Below are 20,104 nucleotides of genomic sequence, written 5' to 3' on the forward strand. Positions count from 1 at the left end.
TGCTGTGCATCTGTAATCCCAGGTACTTGGGAGGCTGAGGTAGAAGAATTGCTTGAACCTGGGAGGTGGAGGCTGCAGTGAGCTGAGATCACGCCACTGCACTCCAGCCTGGGTGACAGAGTAAGACTCCGTCTCAAAAAAAAAAAAAAAAAAAAAAATTGATATTACCAGATGAAATCACAGCCCCAAGGTAGTGGACATTCTTGGTGTCAATCATTATAGAAGAGAAGGGCCAACAAGGAGTTGTTAGTTGAGGCTCACAGAGGTGGGAGATGGCATCTGTCCCTGCCTCTGGGAGTGGTCTGTCTGCAGGTTCAGTGACGACTGAAGTGAAGGCTGCTGGAATTAGGCAGGAAGGCACAGGTAGGGGGCCTCATGATGAAGAAGAGCTGGCCAGGCCTCGTAAGTCAGACTGCCTGGTTGCCCATTACTCAGAATTTTCAAATGTTGTTCAGATTTTTAAGGCCATTTGCAGCCAGAGGTGTGGGCTGGGATGAAACCCATGAGAAACTTTCATGAAAGAAAGGGGATTTGAGGTAGGCCTTGAAGGAGAGCTAGGACTGATGCAGGACAGTCAGGCAAACCTTAAACTGGGGCTTAGCCCAGGCGGGTTCTTGGCTTCACCTAAGAAAGAATTCCAGGGCAAGCTGGTGGTGGTAGCCAGCAAGCAGCAGTGCACAGAGCAGCAGAGGTGCTGCTCCTCGTGGAGCAGGGCTACTCAGGGGTAGTGTGCCCAAAGTCATAGCTCAGAGGCAGAGCTGCACTCATATTTACAGCCACTTTTAATTATATGCAAATTAAGGGGTGGTTATATAGAAATTTCTAGGATGAGGTAGTAATTTTCAGGCCATCAAGTTATTGCCATGGAAAGGGGTGTTAATATCTGGGTGTTGCCAAGGCAATGGTAAAGTGACATGGCACACTGGTGGGTGTGTCTTATGGAAAGCTGCTTCTGCCCTGGACCTGGTTTTTTTTTGAGATGGAACCTCACTTTGTTGCCCAGGCTGGAGTGTATTGGTACGATCTTGGCTCACTGCAACCTCCGCCTCCCATGTTCAAGCGATTCTCATGCCTCGGCCTCCCAAGTAGCTGGGACTACAGGCACACACCATCACACCGGCTAATTTTTGTATTTTAGTAGAGACAGGGTTTCGCCATGTTGCCAGGGCGGTCTTGAACTCCTGAGCTCAGGCAATCTGCCTGCGTCAGCCTCCCAAAGTGTAAGGATTACAGGCGTGAGCCACTGTGCCCAGCCTGCGCCAGATCTGTTTAACTGGTCCTGAATTTGGTCTGGTGTCTGAGCCCTGCCTCCAGAGTAGAGTTCACCTTCCTGAGTCCAGTCCCACCTCCTGCCTCACAACTGTTAGGTAGAGATGTGAAGGAGTAGGGAGAGAAGGGTGTTGCTGGAAGGGAGAGTAGCAGAGGCTGGAAGGAGCATGGCATGAGGGAAATGGTGATGGCCTTAGCTGAAAAGATGAAGAGGTGTGTTGTGGGGGATCCCTGAGAAAGATCTGAGATGTACACTGAATCAGGCTCTGGAGCCCTGGAATAGAAGGGTATAAAGGGTATAGGGAGGCTGTAGGAGCTATTGAGAGCACTGCAGCAGGGAGCAGCAAGATGACAGTGGTGTCTTAGGAGGGTGAAATTGGTGCTGGTGCATGGGGTAGACTGGATGAGGAGATCGTGAGTAAAGCCTGAGAGCTGGACTGACAAGTGGAGAGGCCTGAATCCTAAGATCCAGGCAGGGGCCTCAGTGGGGTCAACCAGCTGGTAGGGAAATATGAATGGCTACTTTCTACTCCTACAGTGACTGCCAAGCCGACCTTCTGATATTTCACCCCAATCACAAATAAGAAACGGGAATTAAAAAACACACACACACACAAAATGTGTTGCTTCACACCCTCACCACCATATTATAAAAGTTATACATCATTGCAGAAATCTGGAAAATGCAAATTACTAAAAATAAATATTTTTAAAATGAGCCCTGGCCCAGGTGAAACAGATTTCAAATGAGTTCTAGTAATATATTAGTTTTTCTACTACTACATTTAAGGCATGAATAATTACCACAAACTATTGGAAACCAAGTACAGTTATTTAACCTAAACGAGGCTGTATTGCATTTTTTGGCATGAATAGTTTTCTATAACTTTCCTATTATTATTTCTCTTTCTTCTCTTTTGACAATGTCTGTCTTCTTTTTTATGTTTTTATTTTTAGACGGAGTCTCACTCTGTTACCCAGGTTGGCGTGTAGTGGCGTGATCCCAGCCTGTAATCCCAGCTACTCGGGAGGCTGAGACAGGAGAATCACTTGAACTCAGGAGGCGGATGTTGTAGTGAGCTGAGATTGAGCCACTGCACTCCAGCCTGGGCAACAAAGCGAGACTCTGTCTCAAAAAAAAACAGTAAAAAAATAAAAAATAAAACGAGACAAGTTATTGCTATGTTGCCCAGGCTGCTGATACTGAACTCCTGGCCTGAAGTGACCCTTCTGCCTCGGCCTCCCAAAGTGCTGGGACTACAGGCGTGTCACCATGTTGGATAGGTCAGTCTCAATAAAAAAATAAATAAAAATAAAATAACAAAATAAATAGCATCCTTCATGCCTCGGTGTGCTGGGAATACAAATAGTTCACCCATGAAATGGTGGTGTACAATAAATAATAAATGGCCTCGAATGAGCTGAGATTGGAGCCACTTCTGGGGACTCACAACAGTAAAAAAATAAACAATGGCCTCCTGAGCAACGCCTCCCTAATGGCTCCTGACCTCAAGTGATCCACCTTGGCCTTTTAAAGTATTGGGATTACAGGCATGAGCCACCATGCCTGGCCCCTTTTTGCAATTAATCAAAAAAAGGCCTAGGTTAAAAAAAAATTTTATATATATATATATATATGAATGGAATGATATTCTCATAACCCCTTGGAAACATTACTTCTGTTTAACAGATGAGGAATGTAAGACACAGAGGCTGAGTAATTTGCAGCCACACACTGCCAAATGGTAGCACTGGGACTGTAATCTGGGCCTTCTGATTCTTTTTATTTATTTGTATTAATTTAATTTTTTTTTAATAGATGGGGTCTCGCTATGTTGCCCAGGGTGGTGTGGAACTCTAAGGCTCAGGTGATCCTCCTGTCTGGGCCTCTCAAAGTGTTGGGATTACAGGCGTGAGCCACCATGCCCTGCCGCAGGCTTTCCGATTCTAAACCATAGATTCAATGAAATTGTCCTCCATTCCCTCCAGAGATGTTTGCCTGGACCCTGTTTTCCTCAGGATATCAATGAATAGTTCATGAGTTTTGTGAGTGAAGGTCAACTTCCATCAGGCGCATGCGTCCCTTCCTTTTCCCATGGAGGAAGACACCTCTTTTCCTTCCGCTTTGCTTGTTTTTTGGCCCCCGCGACTCACCATCGCCAGTGCGGAGGCGTTCGCTAGTTGAAATGATGGCGACCGGAACGCCAGATTCTCAAGCGCGATTCGGTCAGTCCGTGAAGGGGCTTCTCACGGAGAAGGTGACCACCTGTGGTACTGACGTCATCGCGCTCACCAAGCAGGTGCTGAAGGGCTCCCGGAGCTCCGAGGTGAGCTGGGAGTGGACTGTCCCGGCCTGATAGTCCGGGGAGTCGCACCCTTTCGTTGCTGTGGGAAGGAGGTCGCGTTGCAGCCTGGGAATTGTATGCTGTGAAGTACTCCCTATGAGTAGGTCGTCTTCGCGAAGGCGCGTGTTGAATTCTGGGGTGTGTAGTCTCTTTGGTTAGGGATAGTGCGTGAGGGTGGGAGGAAGAAACGATGCCCTGGGAACCTGTCCTTTATTATTTATTTATTTATTTATTTATTTATGTTGTTGTTGTTACGAAGTCTCGCATTCTGGGGTGTGTAGTCTCTTTGGTTAGGGATAGTGCGTGAGGGTGGGAGGAAGAAACGATGCCCTGGGAACCTGTGCTTTACTTATTATTTATTTATTTATTTATTTATGTTGTTGTTGTTGTTGTTGTTACGAAGTCTCGCTCTGTCTCCCAGGCTGGAGTGCAGTGGCGCGATCTCGGTTCACGCCATTCTGGCTCAGCCTCCCGAGTAGCTGGGACTACAGGCGCCCGCCACCTTGCCCGGCTAATTTTTTGTATTTTTAGTAGAGACGGGGTTTCATCGTATTAGCCAGGATGGTCTCGATCTCCTGACCTCGTGATCCGCCCGCCTCGGCCTCCCAAAGAGCTGGGATTACAGGCGTGAGCCACCGCGCCCGGCCGGGAACCTGTGCTTTAAAACAGAGCTGTTTGGGAGGCCGAGGCGGGCGGATCACCTGGGGTAGTGAGTTCGAGACTAGCCTGACAATCATGGAGAAACCCCCGTCTCTAGTTAAAAAAAAAAAAATTAGCCAAGCGTGGTGGCGCAAGCCTGTAATCCCAGTTACTGGGGAGGTTGAGGCAGGAGAATTGCTTGAACCTGGGAGGCGGAGGTTCCGGTGAGCCGAGGTCGCGCCATTGCACTCCAGCCTGGGCAACAAGAGCGAAACTCCGTCTAAAACAAACAAACAAACAACAACAACAACAACAAAAGCCAGAGAGAGGCAGGGCGCCGTGGCTCACGGCTGTAATCCCAGCACTTTGAGAGGCCGAGGCGGGTGGATCACGAGGTCAGGAGATGGAGACCATCCTGGCTAACACGGTGAAACCCCTCTCTACTAAAAATACAAAAAAAAAAAAAAAAAAAAAAAAAAGCCAGGCGTGGTGGCGGGCGCCTATAATCGCAGCTACTCAGGAGGCTGAGGCAGGAGAATAGATTGAACCAGGGAGGCGGAGGTTGCAGTGAGCCAAGATTGTGCCACTGCACTCCAGCTTGGGTGACAGAGAACAAGACCCTGTCTCAAAAATATATACATGTATATGTATATATATTATATTTTCAACTAGAGGTGTTTATTGTTAACCACCTATAAATATTGAACATATTCATCATAAACATACATTTATTTAGCATTTTATATGTGCTGGACACTTGTCTTTTATGGAGTTTAATTCATGAAGTCTTTAGAATGACTAATTGAAGGCAATACTTTTCCTTTTCTTTTTTTGAGACGGAGTCTAGCTCTGTTGCCAGGCTGGAGTGTAGTGGCGTGATTTTGGCTCACTGCAACCTCTGCCTCCTGGGTTCAAGCGATTCTCCTGCCTCAGCCTCCCGAGTAGCTGGGATTACAGGCACACACCACCACGCCTAGCTAATTTTTGTATTCTTAGTAGAGATGGGGTTTCACCATGTTGGCCAGGCTGGTCTAGAACTCTTGACCTCGTGATCCGCCTGCATCAGCCTTCCAAAGTGCTGGAATTACAGGCAGGAGCCACCACGCCCGGCACCATTGCTTCTTAAACAGTCTCCACATAGCTATTTTGTTTGATTAACTGAGAATTTCATGTGTAAAACACTCATTCCACAGTATTCATTTAACAAATACTTATTGGGTGTCTGCTATGTGCCAGGAACTGCTCTAGGTACAAGGGATAAACTAAATCCCTCTACTTAGGAAGTTTACATTTTAGTGAAGAGACAGACAATAAACAAATGAAACCGAAAAAAATCAGGTGGTGGTAAATCCTGTGAAGCAAAATTAATCTGGGAATAGAGTGTGATGAAAGGGTTAATTTTTGTTTGTTTGTTTTGAGACAAAGGAGGAGTCTTGCTAGCTCTGTCACCCAGGCTAAAGTGCAATGGTGCGATCTCTGCTCACTGCAACCTCCACCTCCTGGGTACAAGTGATTCTCCTGCCTCAGCCTTCTGAGTAGCTGTGATTATAGGCCCCTGCCACCATGCCCTGCTAATTTTTGTGTTTTTAGTAGAGATGGGGTTTCACCATGTTGGCCAGGCTGGTCTCACACTCCTGACCTCAAGTGATCCTTCCCGCCCTGGCCCCCCAACGTGCTGAGATTACAGACATGAGCCACCACACCCGGCGGAAAGGGTTAGTCTTAAACAGATGATCAGGGAAGGGCTCTCTGGGGAGAGAGCCTGTGAGGAGAAACACACGGACATTTGCCCACAGCACAATGAGTGGTTATGACTCATAGGCTTGTCTCTTGGCATGCCTGTGTTTCTGCTCCTCCATTTGAGTTGTGTGCTTAGTGAGGGTCCACTGTGTTTTTTTCTAAATATAATGTGTGTGTGGGCTTGGCACAGTGACTCATGCCTGTAATCCTAACACTTTGGGAGGCCAAGGCAGGATTGCTTAAGCCCAGGAGTTCGAGACCAGCCTGGGCCACATGGTGATATCCGGTCTCTGTAAAAAAAGAAAAAAAAAAAGAATGAAAAAAATTTTTTAAATGTGTGTATGGCACTTACGCTTACAGTTGCAACTATGTAATTTAGTGAAATAATATGAAGAATGATGAAATATGAGTACCAAAAAACAGGGTTGCTATTGCTATGAAAACTAAGTTGAAAATCAGAAACACTTGTTGAAGATGAGTAGCTAAGACAAATTGTTATTGAGTTAATTATGAACAAGTTAATGGTAAAAGCCTGGGAGAAAAATTTGTAGCAATCTAAAAAGATTCTGTAGTGAACATTGTTCAGGTGTATTCAAGATGTTCTTCCATTTTAAAGAAAGCAAAACTAGAAATCTCAGATATGGCATGTTATGTGTCTGGTCGGTTTATGTAGGAAAGTGATGCAGAATGCCAATGAATATATCAAGGAAAGGCCTTGGCTTTACTTTACAACAGCCCCTGCCTTCAAGGCAACCACAATTCCCATCCAGTCTGTTTTCTAAATGTCTCACAAATCCTTTGTTTCTTCTTTTCTCAGCTACTTCTGTGTTTCAGGCCATCCTCATTGCTTGCTTAGAGTACTGCTATGTCATCCTAACCAATCTCTGTGCCTCATTCCCCACTCTACTCCACCTGCTTACCACATTTCTAAAACAGAAAAATGGATCATGCCATTTTTCTCTAGAATTACACACACAAGATTAATTCTAAACCCTAACTTTTAAGTCTCAGATTAGAAGTCACTTTTAAGAACCTTTCCTGAATACCTACCCCTGTAATCGGTTATACCTCCTGCCCCACTACATGCTCCCAGAGCAGCCAATGCTTCCCCATCAGCACTTACTGTAAGGTGATTTAAGTGCCTGTGTTCCCTTTGTATCCCCTCCAGATTGTGAGCCCCGTTATCACTCTTAACCGGAGTAAGGGCATATGTTAAACACTCAACAAATGTTTGTTAAATGAATAAGTGAATGAAGTAGATTCTGTTAGAACCCTTTTTTTTTTCTGCCATCGGTTTGTAAGTCACCATCTCCCATCTATAGGAGTTTGAAGTTTTCCCTTAAAAGTAGCCATAGGAGGAATGCAAAGTGGTACAGCCCTAAAGGAGAGGAATTTGGCAATATGTAGCAAAATTAAAACCCCATAATCACATGAGTCTATCCCAAATATATGCTGGCAAAAAGATGCAAATATATGAGATATTTGTAACAGTAAAAGCTATAAGATGCAAGATATGAGAATTTTTAGTGCCACTACTTACTGTGGCAAAAAGACTGGGAACAGCCCCCAAATCCCTCAGCAGATAACTGATTGAATAACTTTATGGTCACCTATAGAGTGTGGTACTCTGCAGTTGTAAAAGAGCAATGGATTCAATAGGAGATAGCAATTGAATATGAGAATCAATATGTGTTGCTGCAGATAGCCCTCAGGGATCTATTGCAAAGTGAAAATATCAAGGTGTAGGCTGGGTGCAGTGGCTCATGCTTGTAATCCTAGCACTTTGGGAGGCCGAAGCAGGCAAATCACTTGAGCCCAGGTGTTTGAAACCAGCTTGGGCAACATGGCAAAAACCCATCTCTACAAAAAAATACCAAAAACTATCTGGGCATGGTGGCGTGCACTTGTAGTCCCAACTACTCTGGAGGCTAAGGTGGAAGATCACCTGAGCCCGGGAGGTCGAGGCTTCAGTGAACAGTGATGGTGCCACTGCACTCCAGCCTAGATGACAGAGTGAGACCATATCTCAAAAAAAAAAAAAAATATATATATATATATATACACACACACACATACACACTCTCACACACACATAGTGTGCAAGGTGTAAACAAGTACACACAGTATGTTGCATTTTAAGTAGGAAGGTGGTATGGAGGAAAAGAAATACATGTGTCCATTGTTTAAAAAGGAACAATGGAAAGAAAACCACAAAGCTAATAAAAATAGTTATGCATGAGGCTGGGTGTAGGGGCTCATACCTGTAATCCCAGGCGGGTGGATCACCTGAGGACGGGAGTTTGAGACCAGCCTGGCCAACACAGTGAAACCTTGTCTCTACTGAAAATACAAAAATTAGCTAAGCGTGGTAGCATATACCTATAATCCCAGCTACTCAGGAGGCTGCTGCAGGAGAATCTCTTGAATACGGGATGCAGAGGTTGCAGTAAGCCAAGATCACATCACCACACTCCAGCCTGGGTGACAGAGTGAGACCCTGTCTCAAAAAAATGAAAATTAAAAAATAAAAAAAATAACTATGCATGTGGGGGAGAGAACAGGGAAAGAAAGGGACCAAGACGGAAAGTCCTATTTTATTGTTTTGACTTTAGACGTCCAGAAAGGGTTACTAACTTTAAAACTTATAAATAAAGTTGCCCTGGGTAGGGGAAGAAATCTGGCAATCCTAGTTACTTTGAAATCACGCCACCCTTTCCACCAGAGTCTCCCTGACCCAGGAGAACAGGGAAGGGCTGGTAGGATACATATAGCAGTAACTCCTTTTACTTGGCTGGATTTAGGAGCAGGGTGCAGTATTAGGCCAAGAATCTCTGTTGGTCTCTACTTGCCTCTCAGTGGTAATGCAGTCAGCTCTTCCTTGACTGTAGGCCACCCAGTAGAATCCAAGCTCTGCTTTTCTCTTTTGGTCTCAGGACCCATTAAACTCAGTGACCTCATTAAATTCTGCCTGCACATTTCTCCTTTCTTTTCTTTTTCTTTTCTTTTTGTTTTTTTTTTGAGACAGAGTCTCACTCTGTTGCCAGGCTGGAGTACAATGGTGCAATCTCAGCTCACTGAAACCTCTGCCTCCCAAGTTCAGGAGATTCTCCTACCTCAGCCTCCTGAGAAGCTGGGATTACAGGCACGTGCCACCATGCCTGGCTAAGTTTTGTAATTTTAGTAGAGAGGTTTTGCCATATTGGCCAGGCTAGTCTTGAACTCCTGATCTCAGGTGATCGCCTGCCTTGGCCTCCGAATGTGCTGGGATTACACGCGTGAGCCGCTGCACCTGGCCATCTCCTTTCTTTTCTTTTTCCCAGCCCTGTCTGGTCATCTTTTATGGAGTGGTTCCCTATTTTAATCCCTGAGCTTCTCCTCATGGCTTCCCCACACCTCCCACTGTTTCTCTTATTCCATTTTTTTTCTTTTTCTTTTTTTTTTTTTTTTTTTTTTGAGACAGGGTCTTGCTTTGTCGCCCAGGCTGGCGTACAGTGGTGCGATCTTGGCTCACTGCAACCTTCGCCTCCTGGGTTCAAGCAATTCTCCCACCTCAGCCTCCCGAGTAGCTGGGATTACAAGCGCACGCCACCATGCCCAGCTAACTTGTATTTTTTGGTAGAGATGGGGTTTCACCATGTTGCCCAGGCTGGTCTTAAACTCCTGACCTCAAGTGATCTGCCCACCTCGGCCTCCTGAAGTGCTGGGATTACGGGCATGAGCCACTGCACCTGGCTTTCTCTTATTTCATTTCTAAATAGCTATATTCCTCTGTTCTTTTCAGCCCATTCTAACTCTTGTGCCTTTACTACTCTCAAACCACCCCAAATCTCAAATCTGCCTTTAAAGAATCAAGAGTCATGTTCTCTCACTGAACTTGTGGTGCCAAAGTTTTTTTGCAGACTTCTCTTAGCATTTAATGAATACACTGTGCCAACAGCTCAGCAGTTAGGAAGCACTTGATTTCTCAGGCGGTGGCCTTTGAAACAGATGTCGGGTCCATGCCAGAACTGCCATAGTGCCAATGAAATGAATTTTCAACATGAACAAGTAGAAAATGATCTTCCATTACATTTTGAGTGTTTGTGGTTGTATAGGGTGGAGGAGCGGGAGAGGAGAGAGGGTAGTGGTGGAACAGCTGCAGACAGAAGATTACAGGAAGTTTGGGGATTTTGATTATTACCATTTTATTTTTGTGTTCCAGCTGCTAGGTCAGGCAGCTCGAAACATGGTACTACAGGAAGATGCCATCTTGCACTCAGAAGATGTAAGAAACAACTTTTTTTTTATTATTTGGGTTTATGTATATAGTTTGTGTGGCCACAGGAAAGTGGAATGTTCTATTTATCTCTCTCTCTTTTATGCAGAGTTTAAGGAAGATGGCAATAATAACAACACATCTTCAATACCAGTGAGTATGCCCCCTCCAGCAACTATTTGCTGCAGAATCGTTATCCCTAGTCTGCTTTCATGGCCTTTGTGCTTCAGCGCTTTCCTATGGAGGCCAGAGTGGGAGTAAAGGTGGGGGTGGCCAAGGATGACTTTTCTCAATGGCAGAGATGCCTGAGACTCAGAAGAAGTGGGGGTAAGGGATGCGAATCAGGAGCAGAGTCCACCTTTTATGAACCTCCCCATGTTAAATTGAGGCCTCTTCAGAGAGAGACTGTAAACCCTGTAAAGGCAGGGCCCATGCCAGGACCATGCTAGCACTGTACTTGGCACCTATGAGGCAGTTCATCCGTATTTGATGACTGACTGTGCCCAAGGTTTCTCCTGGGAAGTTGGGTCCTCTACTAGGGAATCAAGTTTAACACACCTATATCCTACATGGTACGTAGGTAACTATGGCACCTGCTACATATAAATCATGTAGGGAATTTTGAAATATAAGATGCCTTTCTCCATTATAATTTGCTCTTCATCTTATTTAATGTTGTTATATATTTTATGTACTTGATATTATACTTATGTACCTGTTAGAAATATATGGTTAGGGGCTGGGTGCGGTGGCTCACATCTGTAATCCCAGCACTTTGGGAGGCCGAGGAGGGCAGATCACCTGAGATCAGGAGTTCAAGACCAGCCTGGCCAACATGGTGAAACCCCTCACTACTAAAGATACAAAAAAGTAGCTGAATGTGGTGGTGAGCGCCTGTAATCCCAGCTACTCAGGAGGCTGAGGCATGAGAATTGCTTGAACCTGGGAGGTGGAGGTTGCAGCGAGTGGAGATCGCACCTCTGCACTCTACCCAGGGCGATAAAAGTGAAACTCTGTCTCCAGAAAAAAAAAAGAGGCTGGGCACAGTGGCTCATGCCTGTAATTCCAGCACTTTGGGAGGCTGAGGCGGGCGGATCACCTGAGGTCAGGAGTTCGAGACTAGCCTGGCTAACATGGTGGTGAAACCCCGTCTCTAATAAGAATACAAAAATTAGCTGGGCATGGTGGCACACACCTGTAATCCCAGCTACTCGGGAGGTGGAGGCAGGAGAACTGCTTGAGCCTGGGAGATGGAGGTGGCAGTGAGCTGAGATCAGGCATCACTGCACTCCATCCTGGTGACAGAGTGAGACTGTCTCAAAAAATATATATATATGGTTAGAAATTTCACTCTTTGATATTTAAATAGCTAACATTTGTCATAGTCATTCTTTGGGTATCTACATATTAGGTATGTGACCATTTGATTCCGTATACACAGACTAATTTTAAGTCATGCATGTAGTTTGTTGGACCACATTTCTCACTCTGGGAGAGTGTTACTATCTGTTTAGGTTTAGAATCCATCTTTTCAGCAGCTCTGCACTCAGATAGGAATCCCTGTTCAATAGCACAATCTTAGGATAGGATGGACAGAAATACAGAATGTGACATAAGCTGAAATTTCTTCTGCCTATATGCATATATCTGGTCATAAATGAAATTTCTACTAGTTCACTTATGTGTATTTTCCTCTTTCCTTTTCTGATTTAGGCAAGAAGCTATTCAGAAGAAGTAAGTAACCCCAAAGCTAGAGGAGTAGGGAACCAACTGAAGCAGGCTGGGGGAATTATACTGCTGGGTCCAGGATCAATACAAAACACTGGTTGACATATGCCCTCAAATTGAAATATGCTATGGGATACTCACTTGGGATTTAAAGAATACAGCATATTTCAAAGGTGTGCAGTAACTCAACTCACTGCTATTAATAGTAAAGCTTTCTAAAAGTTACAGGGTATAGAGACCAACCTTAAGAAGCAGAAAATCTTTTACGTTGCTAATATTCATTAAACAGAGTAAATGTGGAAAAACCATTAAACAGCCTTGTTTTCTAAAATGGATTAAATTTGTCCCTTGCAATATTGTTTACATTACTAATTGGCTTTGCAAACCTTTCATCAGAGTTTAAACACTTCTAGGACCCAACTGGACTAATACCAATTTTGATTTACATGCAACAGTATTTATGCATTAAACTACAGATAGCTTATACAGGACAGGTGTAGTGGCTGGCTCATGCCTGTAATTCCAGGACTTTGGAAGGCTGAGGCTGGAGGATTGCTTGAGCCCAGAGTTTGAGATTGCCCTGTGCAGCATTGTGAGACTCTGTCTGTGATGAAAAAAAAATTTGTAAATAGTTGTACAAAGATGTCTTTATTATTGCTCATTTCAGATAAACCCTGTCTCTATTCTTATTCTAGTGTGGAACAGTCATCAGATCTACAGGACCAGTTGAATCATCTGTTGAAATAGAATGACATGTAAGAGTGCTGTAGCACTCCTTTGCCTAATACTGAGGAGTAAATACCTTATACAACCCTCCTCTGGGTTTGGTTTTCTGTTTTCTTCTCCAAAAGTTAAGTTAGAAAAGTTCTGTGTTGATGTACAGTTTCTCCTAAGAAGAAGCGAGGTGGTTGAATTTTGGAGGCACTTCTTGAATCGGACTAACCCATGCTCTTATTGAATTCTTTCAGCTGCTGTGTTTAGTTTGATATTAAAGCAAAATTAAAAGAGCTTTTAGTTTTTCCCATAGAACTTTTAATATGTCAAAAGCTATATTGTCTGAATTGCAGTACTTAAGCAAATACTGAGTAGTGTTTTAAATTCAGAAATAGAGCTTCTATTATGAACACATAACAATGATTTTTTCTCTTAATCATTATTAAGGAAATATTTTAATTTCATGGTCGTATAATGGTGAGAAGTAATACCTGATTGTTTCCTTTTCTGTTCTAGTAACTCAGAGGAGGTATGTGTTTTATTTGTGATAGCAAATTCCTAAATGAACATTAGGCAAGTGGTACCATTATCAGGCCAGCTGCAGCCTCTTGCCTTGACCTGCATTCCTAGAATTTCTTTGTTGCTGTAATTCTTTTTTTTTTTTTTTTTTGAGACGGAGTCATGTTGCTGTAATTCTTGATTAAGTGACCTTGACTTTGATTTTGTAATTTTGCTAATCATCAGCAAATTCACTTGCATGACGTTACTGCCAAATATGAAGGTAGTTGAATTATTATGAGTGATTGCGGCAGAGGGTTGTGCCATGGTGAAAACTTTGATGTTTGTCTGTGTTCATTGCATCCATCTTTTAAAATGACATTACCATGAGTCTGTGGTCAAACCTGAATATCTTTGTTTAAATTTAAAATGGGACTCTATATTGTTCTAGTTCAGGTCTTCATTTACTAAGCGATTGAGAGAAATCTGACATAAGAAAATATTGTTTTCACTGCTGGAACAAAGAGGAAGTAACAGTGAATCCAATATAGTTCATATTGTTATTGTCCAGTCATCAAGTTAACTAAGCATATCAGATTATGTTTATTTCTCATACATACGGATATTAACTTAAGGTAAAAAAGCTAGATGTGAAGGATCTGAAAAGGCATTAATTTATGTACTAATTCTGTAAATATGTATTAATTGCAGTATTATTAAATACAGATGGATTCAGTTTACCTTTGAAAAGGAAGACCACTAATTTAGAAAACAAAGCTAAGTGCAGTCATTACAAGAAGCAAAGAAATACTTAAGTTGGAAAAAAATTAAAATGAAGGGATGGTCTAAGTTTTCTTCATGCTGGAACAAATATTAAAGAAGCAACAATTGCTTACATTGTATGTGATAAAATATACGTTTCACAATCAAAATTTTAATAGTAAATAGATAAAATTTATATTAAATAATGAAAATGTATTTGTACTGAATTTAGTCACTAGAGAACATTGTAACAAAATATATGAAAGAAAAGTAGCCAGAAATGTGAGAACAGGTGGAAATGTATACTTTATTTTTTTTTTTATAGAAATAAACAACATACATAGAATTAAATGGTGATCAAAAACATGGAAAAAAATACTTCGCTAAGTAACGTCTAAGTTGTAGAGGATGTGCTGGAAGATAATATTTTTAAAATAATAAATGTTCAAATGCCATGCAAGAAAATTTATGTGATAATACCAAAGCAATACTATAAGAAAATTATCATGCTTTAAATCTCTGTATTAGGGATAGGGTGGAAATATTTTTGTTTTTTTAAAGGGGTATATAGTTAGAATTTAGAAAGAAATCAAAATGGAAATAATAAAACTAAACAAATTAGAAACAATAAATTAGAAAAAATAAAAAGTATTAAGTAGTTCTTATAGATTAAATTGGTAAAGTGTCAGCTCAGCCAGAAAAGTACAAATTAGTAAATTCATAATTGAATAGGCAATATATAAAATCAATTAGATTTGAACAAAGTTATCAATTTGCTGCTAAAAATTTGATTAATACATGCCCAGCTCCTTATAAAGATAAAAAATTACAAAACTGAAACCTAATGGAGAATATTCCGGATTGGTTATGAGAACCCACAAACTAAGAATAACCAATTAAAATGGCATTTGCTTGTGAAGGCTTTCATGAGACTTTTCCGAACTGTCAAAGAACATACGCTCCTGGCTGGGCGCAGTGGCTCATGCCTGTAATCCTACCACTTTGGGAGGACAAGGCAGGCAGATCACAGGGTCAGGAGTTGGAGACCAGCCTGGCCAACATGGTGAAACCCCATCTCTACTTAAAAAATACAAAAATTAGCCAGGCACGGTGGCACGCGCCTGTAATCCCAGCTACTCGGGAGGCTGAGACAGGAAAATTGCTTGAACCCAGGAGGTGGAGGTTGCAGTGAGCCAAGATCGAGCCACTGCACTCCAGCCTGGGAGGCAGAGCAAGACTGCATCTCAAAAAAAAAAAAGAACCTACATTCCCAAAATATAGAAAATGATCATAAGACACTAATTCATTTAATGAAGTAAACAGGATTTTCATTTTAAAAATAAAATGACGTAAGAAAGATGATGCAAGAGGATGTAAGATAATATAGGTGATTTTTTTATGAGTATAGATGCAAAAATCCGAATAAAATCTTAAAAAACTGAATAGAGAAATATTTTGAATAATTGCTCATGTAACTCCAGAACTTCAAAGTTGATGTAATAGTTACAAAACACATTACGTTAATAAGTAATAAAATCTTTTATCACTATAATATATACCAAAAAGGCATTTAAAATACACTTTCTATTTCAAAAAAAACTAAACAAAAAGAATTTTTTAAAAGGGTATGTTTTAAAACCCAACATAATATTTGATGAAGAAGAGTCATATAACCCCAGAATATTAGAACTGTATGGGGCCTTAAAAGTTCTTAAATTCTGGTCCCATGTTTTACAGATGAAACAAACACAGCCAGGAAGATGAAATGACTTACCCAAGGTCACTGAGCTTGATGGCAGGTCTTTTGACTACTAGTCTAGCTCTCTGTTACCTGCTGGTTTCCTTATGCATAGAAACAGGTGCCCCCTGTCATTACTAGTTTTCAACATAATACTAAAGAGCTCTTAGAAAGGGAAAATATCTATGGCCGGGTGTGGTGGCTCATGCCTGTAATCCCAGCACTTTGGGAGGCTGAGGCAGACAGATCACGAGGTCAGGAGATCGAGACTATCCTGGCTAACACGGTGAAGCCCCATCTCTACTAAAAATACAAAAAAAAAAAAAATTAGCTGGGCATAGTGGCAGGCACCTGTAGGCCTAGCTACTCGGGAGGCTGAGGCAGGAGAATGGCGTGAACCTGGGAGGTGGAGCTTGTAGTAAGCTGAGATCGTGCCACTGCACTCCAGCTTGGGTCACAGTGCGAGACTCCGTCTCAAAAAAATAGTAATAATAAAAAAGGAACGGATCTTGGAAGTAGCTGAATCCAATCCATTTGCCCCTGCTTCTGCATCTCAGGTGAGCCATCATCCAGTCATTCATCTGGCTTCTGCTTACAATATTTGGGGAATCCTTTACTTAGGGGTGCTGATCCTTTTGGAAATCTCCACTTCTTAAAGATAGTTCTCTGTAATTAACAAAAATCTGCCTTTCTGGATCATCCTGGAATTGTCACGCCAGTAGCTTCCAAGATAGAATGTGTGACGGTGTGCACAGGCCTCCATTGAAGGGTAAGGAAGAAAATTTCTATGTATGTTAATTTTTTATCTTAAAAAAATTAGCTTTTGTGAGGCTGGGTGCAGTGACTCATGCCTGTAATCCTAGCACTTTGGGAGGCCAAGGCGGGCGGATCACGAGGTCTGGAGATCCAGACTGTCCTGGGTAACACGGTGAAACCCCGTCTCTACTAAAAATGCAAAAAATTATGCGGGCGTTGTGGCGGGTGCCTGCAGTCCCAGCTACTCGGGAGGCTGAGGCAGGAGAATGGCGTGAACCCGGGAGGCGGAGCTTGCAGTGAGCCGAGATCACGCCATTGTACTCCAGCCTGGGCGACAGAGCGAGACTCCGTCTCAAAAAAAAAAAAGAAAAAAAAAGCTTTTGCCAATATTTAAAATACGACTTCATGTGAGAGTCCTAATTTGTTCTACCCAGTATACAGTTATATAGCATTCCTGTCATTTAGCAGGGGTGATAGTAAAACAACTAACTCACAAAACCTGTGGTGAGGCACTGACCAATCAGAATGATTGATGGTCACAGTCTGATCCAAGATTAGCCCCCACACCAGACACCATGAAGGAAAAGTGAGAATAACTCAATTTAACTTGACAGTGGTTTGTTTCATTGCAGTTTATCTGTGTGTGAGTAGGTAGATTTAAGGATTGTTGGCCAGGCGTGGTGGCTCACGCCTGTAATCCCAGCACTTTAGGAGGCAGAAGCAGGCGGATCACCTGAGGTCAGGAGTTCAAGACCAGCCTGACCAACATGGTGAAACCCCGTGTTTACTAAAAATACCAAAACATTAGCCAGGCATGGTGGTGCATGCCTGTAATCCCAGCTACTTGGGAGGCTGAGGCAGGAGAATCGCTTGAACTGGGGAGGCAGAGGTTGCAGTGAGCCGAGATTACGCCATTGCCCTGCAGCCTGGGCAACAAGAGTGAAACTCCCTCTCAAAAAAAAAAAAAAAAAAAAAAAAAAAAGGATTGTCAAATGATTCTTGCAAGTAATCCATAAATTAAAGATAACAAAACAAGCACAAGAGAAAAATGATAGAGCCGTTTCCTTGACCTCTCACTAATCTGCCGTTTTAAGATAAAGATATCGTTTTAACTATGAGAAGGTAACTGTTTTTCTAAAGAAACTCATTTTATGAAGAGAATATTTTGAAAACTAATATTTAGGAGCATTTTCACCATTCTATGATTGCCCAAAAACTGATACTTATAAAAACACTAAGTTTTATACACATACTAGTTGGAAATATTCCAACCTGTAGAAATATTCCAACAAGGATTATTTCCGTGGGGTTAATTTGTTAAAAATATAAAAGATACCACCTTTCTATTAATTTGTAACAGCTAATTGACATCAGGGAAGATGAAAATTTACTAGCTGGATATCAACCAGATATTTGTATTATTGGCAGTTGAGACTGAAAAGTGAATAAAGGAGTCCACTTATTCCATTTAAATATCCTTTCACTTGGATCTCCCTGTTTCCTTACTGTCCTAATGAATAGAAATGATCGTTACAAGCTGGGCATGGTGGCTTGCACCTGTAGTCCCAGCTACTGGGGAGGCTGAGGAGAGAGGATGGTTTGAAGCTAGAGTTGAAGGATCCAGAGATAATTGTGCAGTGATGCTAAGCCTGGGCCACAGAGCGAGACCCTGTCTCAAAAAATTTTTTTAATTTATAAAAAGAGAGAGAAATGCTTGTCACAACCACAAAAGGATGTAAGATATACGCGTATAATTGTGGAAGTAAAAATAAATAATTTAAAAATACTTTCGGGTGCTCGCTTTGGCAGCACATATATTACAGTTGGAATGATAGAGAAGATTTGCATGGCCCCTGCGCAAGGATGACATGCAAATTCGTGAAGCATTCCATATTGGAAAAAACAAAAAATACTTTCGGGCCTGGCACTGTGGCTCATGCCTGTAATTCAGACACTTTGGGAGGCCAAGGCAGGCGGATCGCTTGAACCCAGGAGTTGGAGACCAGCCTGGACAACATGGTGAAATCCCGTCTCTACAAAAAAATACAAAAATTAACCAGGTGTGGTGGTGCACGCCTGTAATCCAAGGTACTTGAGAGGCTGAGGCAGGAGGATCCCTTGAGCTGGGAGGTTGAGCCTGGGTGACAGACCGTCTCAAAAAATTTAAAAATTAAAAAAAAAAAAATTCTGCAAGATGAAGTAACAATACCTAGAAAATACATGTGAATTGACCAAAAATTACTATAGGTAAAAATAAATTTAGCAAAGCTGCTTTCCTAAATACAACCCAAAATAAACTGGGAACAGCTACATACTGTAATGGTTCCATCTATGTGACATTCTAGAAAAGGCAGAACTATAGGGAGGGAAAACATCTGTGGTTGCCCAGGAGCTGGGGGTGGGAAGAGGGAATTTACTTCAAAGAGGCACGAAGAAACTTGCGGGCCAAAGCTGTTTGGGTCTCCGTTACGGTGATGTATATACGTTTGTCAGAGTTCACAGAACTGCACACTGAAGAAAGATGGATTTTACAGAATGTGAATTATATCTCAATAAACCTGACTTTAAAAAACAGATCGAGAAAAGATGATTCCATTCCCAAAAAAGGGGGGAAGATCATTATATAGGTGAGTGTTCATTTAAATCAGAGTAAGAGATTTATCCGTGAAAATCACAGTGGAGCGAACAAGGGGGATGCTGATACCGACCTCCTGGTTGGAAAGCCTGTAGAGCAACGCGGATGACTGTGGGACTGCGGGTCAGGCGGTGGGCGCCGGAGCGAGGGGCTGGAGCTGGGTGCGCGGGCGGAGCAAGCCTGCCAGCCTGGGCGGGGCCTCGGCGCTGGAGCTGGCTGCGGGAGCCCGCTGTATCGAGTCGCAGGCCGAGGAGACAGTGAGTGCGCGCCCTCGGCGCCCCGCCCCAGCCCCAAGGCAGGCCCCCAGCGCCTTCACTGGGCCCCCGCAAGGCGGGAACGCGAGCGCCTTCCCCGAGCTGTGTCTCGAGACCTTGGTCCTCCCCGCACCCCTCGGCCCGCTGCCTGCCCTTTACTGGCTCCCTCCCTCTTGCCCGTCCCTCAGAACCCTCTTCCTTTCAACTAACTTTCTCCCTCCCGACAGTGGCTGCCCCCCACGACGCTGAGATCCGGAAGGACGTGCAGGTGAGAGCTGTAGGGTCTGGAATGGCCCAAGTGGAGCCTAGGCTAATGGAAGTCTGGCCTGGCCCGCGCCCTGTCCTCCCGGACTCCTAGAGTCGGGGTAGGGCAGGGTCTAGGCTTGGACCTTTGCAGGGAACTGAGGTCCGCCAAGTGGAGGTGGAGGTGGTGATGGAGCCCTCGCGCTGCAGTCACAGTTCTTTTTGTTCTTCCCTATTCCTCACTTCACTGTGGGACGCTGGGTCAGACCTACTACGGGCAGGTGCTGAAGAAATCGGCAGACCTCCAGACCAACGCCTGTGTCACCACAGCCAGGCCGGTCCCCAAGCACATCCGGGAAGCCTTGCAAAATGTACATGAAGAAGTAGCCCTAAGGTAGAGTGTCCCGTGCTGTCCCCAGGAAGACCCCAAACTGCAGTTTTCCCAAAAGATAATGATGCAGGTCACTAGGGAGTTAACCCGTAGCCACCAACCCATCAGCTTGCTTTGTCTATTGTAAAAATCCTAAA

The 20,104-nt window shown here is 43.2% G+C and overlaps 3 protein-coding genes and 1 non-coding gene across 9 annotated transcripts in view; 3 read left to right on the forward strand and 1 right to left on the reverse strand.

Moving 5' to 3' along the window:
• Nucleotides 1-12,981, forward strand: part of BORCS7 (BLOC-1 related complex subunit 7) — a 228,286-nt gene extending 215,305 nt beyond the window's left edge. For all 4 annotated transcript variants that reach the window (XM_050804218.1, XM_050804216.1, XM_050804217.1 and 1 more), the window contains exons 2-6: nt 3,431-3,596; nt 10,195-10,257; nt 10,358-10,401; nt 11,962-11,982; nt 12,672-12,981. In XM_050804218.1, coding sequence (XP_050660175.1) covers nt 3,456-3,596; nt 10,195-10,257; nt 10,358-10,401; nt 11,962-11,982; nt 12,672-12,723 — 321 coding nt within the window. In that variant the 5' untranslated portion in view covers nt 3,431-3,455 and the 3' untranslated portion in view covers nt 12,724-12,981. The remainder of the gene's footprint in view (nt 1-3,430; nt 3,597-10,194; nt 10,258-10,357; nt 10,402-11,961; nt 11,983-12,671) is intronic.
• Nucleotides 1-20,104, reverse strand: part of ARL3 (ADP ribosylation factor like GTPase 3) — a 537,289-nt gene that overhangs the window by 188,327 nt on the left and 328,858 nt on the right. The gene's annotated exons all lie outside the window — the stretch shown is intronic.
• LOC126963543 (U6 spliceosomal RNA) lies at nt 18,238-18,342 on the forward strand. The gene has a single exon (XR_007729159.1). It is a non-coding gene; the product is annotated as a U6 spliceosomal RNA (small nuclear RNA).
• AS3MT (arsenite methyltransferase) overlaps nt 19,115-20,104 on the forward strand; it is a 29,751-nt gene continuing 28,761 nt past the window's right edge. The window contains exons 1-3 of the mRNA XM_050804169.1: nt 19,115-19,336; nt 19,561-19,601; nt 19,843-19,970. Coding sequence (XP_050660126.1) covers nt 19,336; nt 19,561-19,601; nt 19,843-19,970 — 170 coding nt within the window. The 5' untranslated portion in view covers nt 19,115-19,335. The remainder of the gene's footprint in view (nt 19,337-19,560; nt 19,602-19,842; nt 19,971-20,104) is intronic.

This window comes from Macaca thibetana, chromosome 9, assembly GCF_024542745.1.
Source record: "Macaca thibetana thibetana isolate TM-01 chromosome 9, ASM2454274v1, whole genome shotgun sequence".
NCBI classification, from domain to species: domain Eukaryota; kingdom Metazoa; phylum Chordata; class Mammalia; order Primates; family Cercopithecidae; genus Macaca; species Macaca thibetana.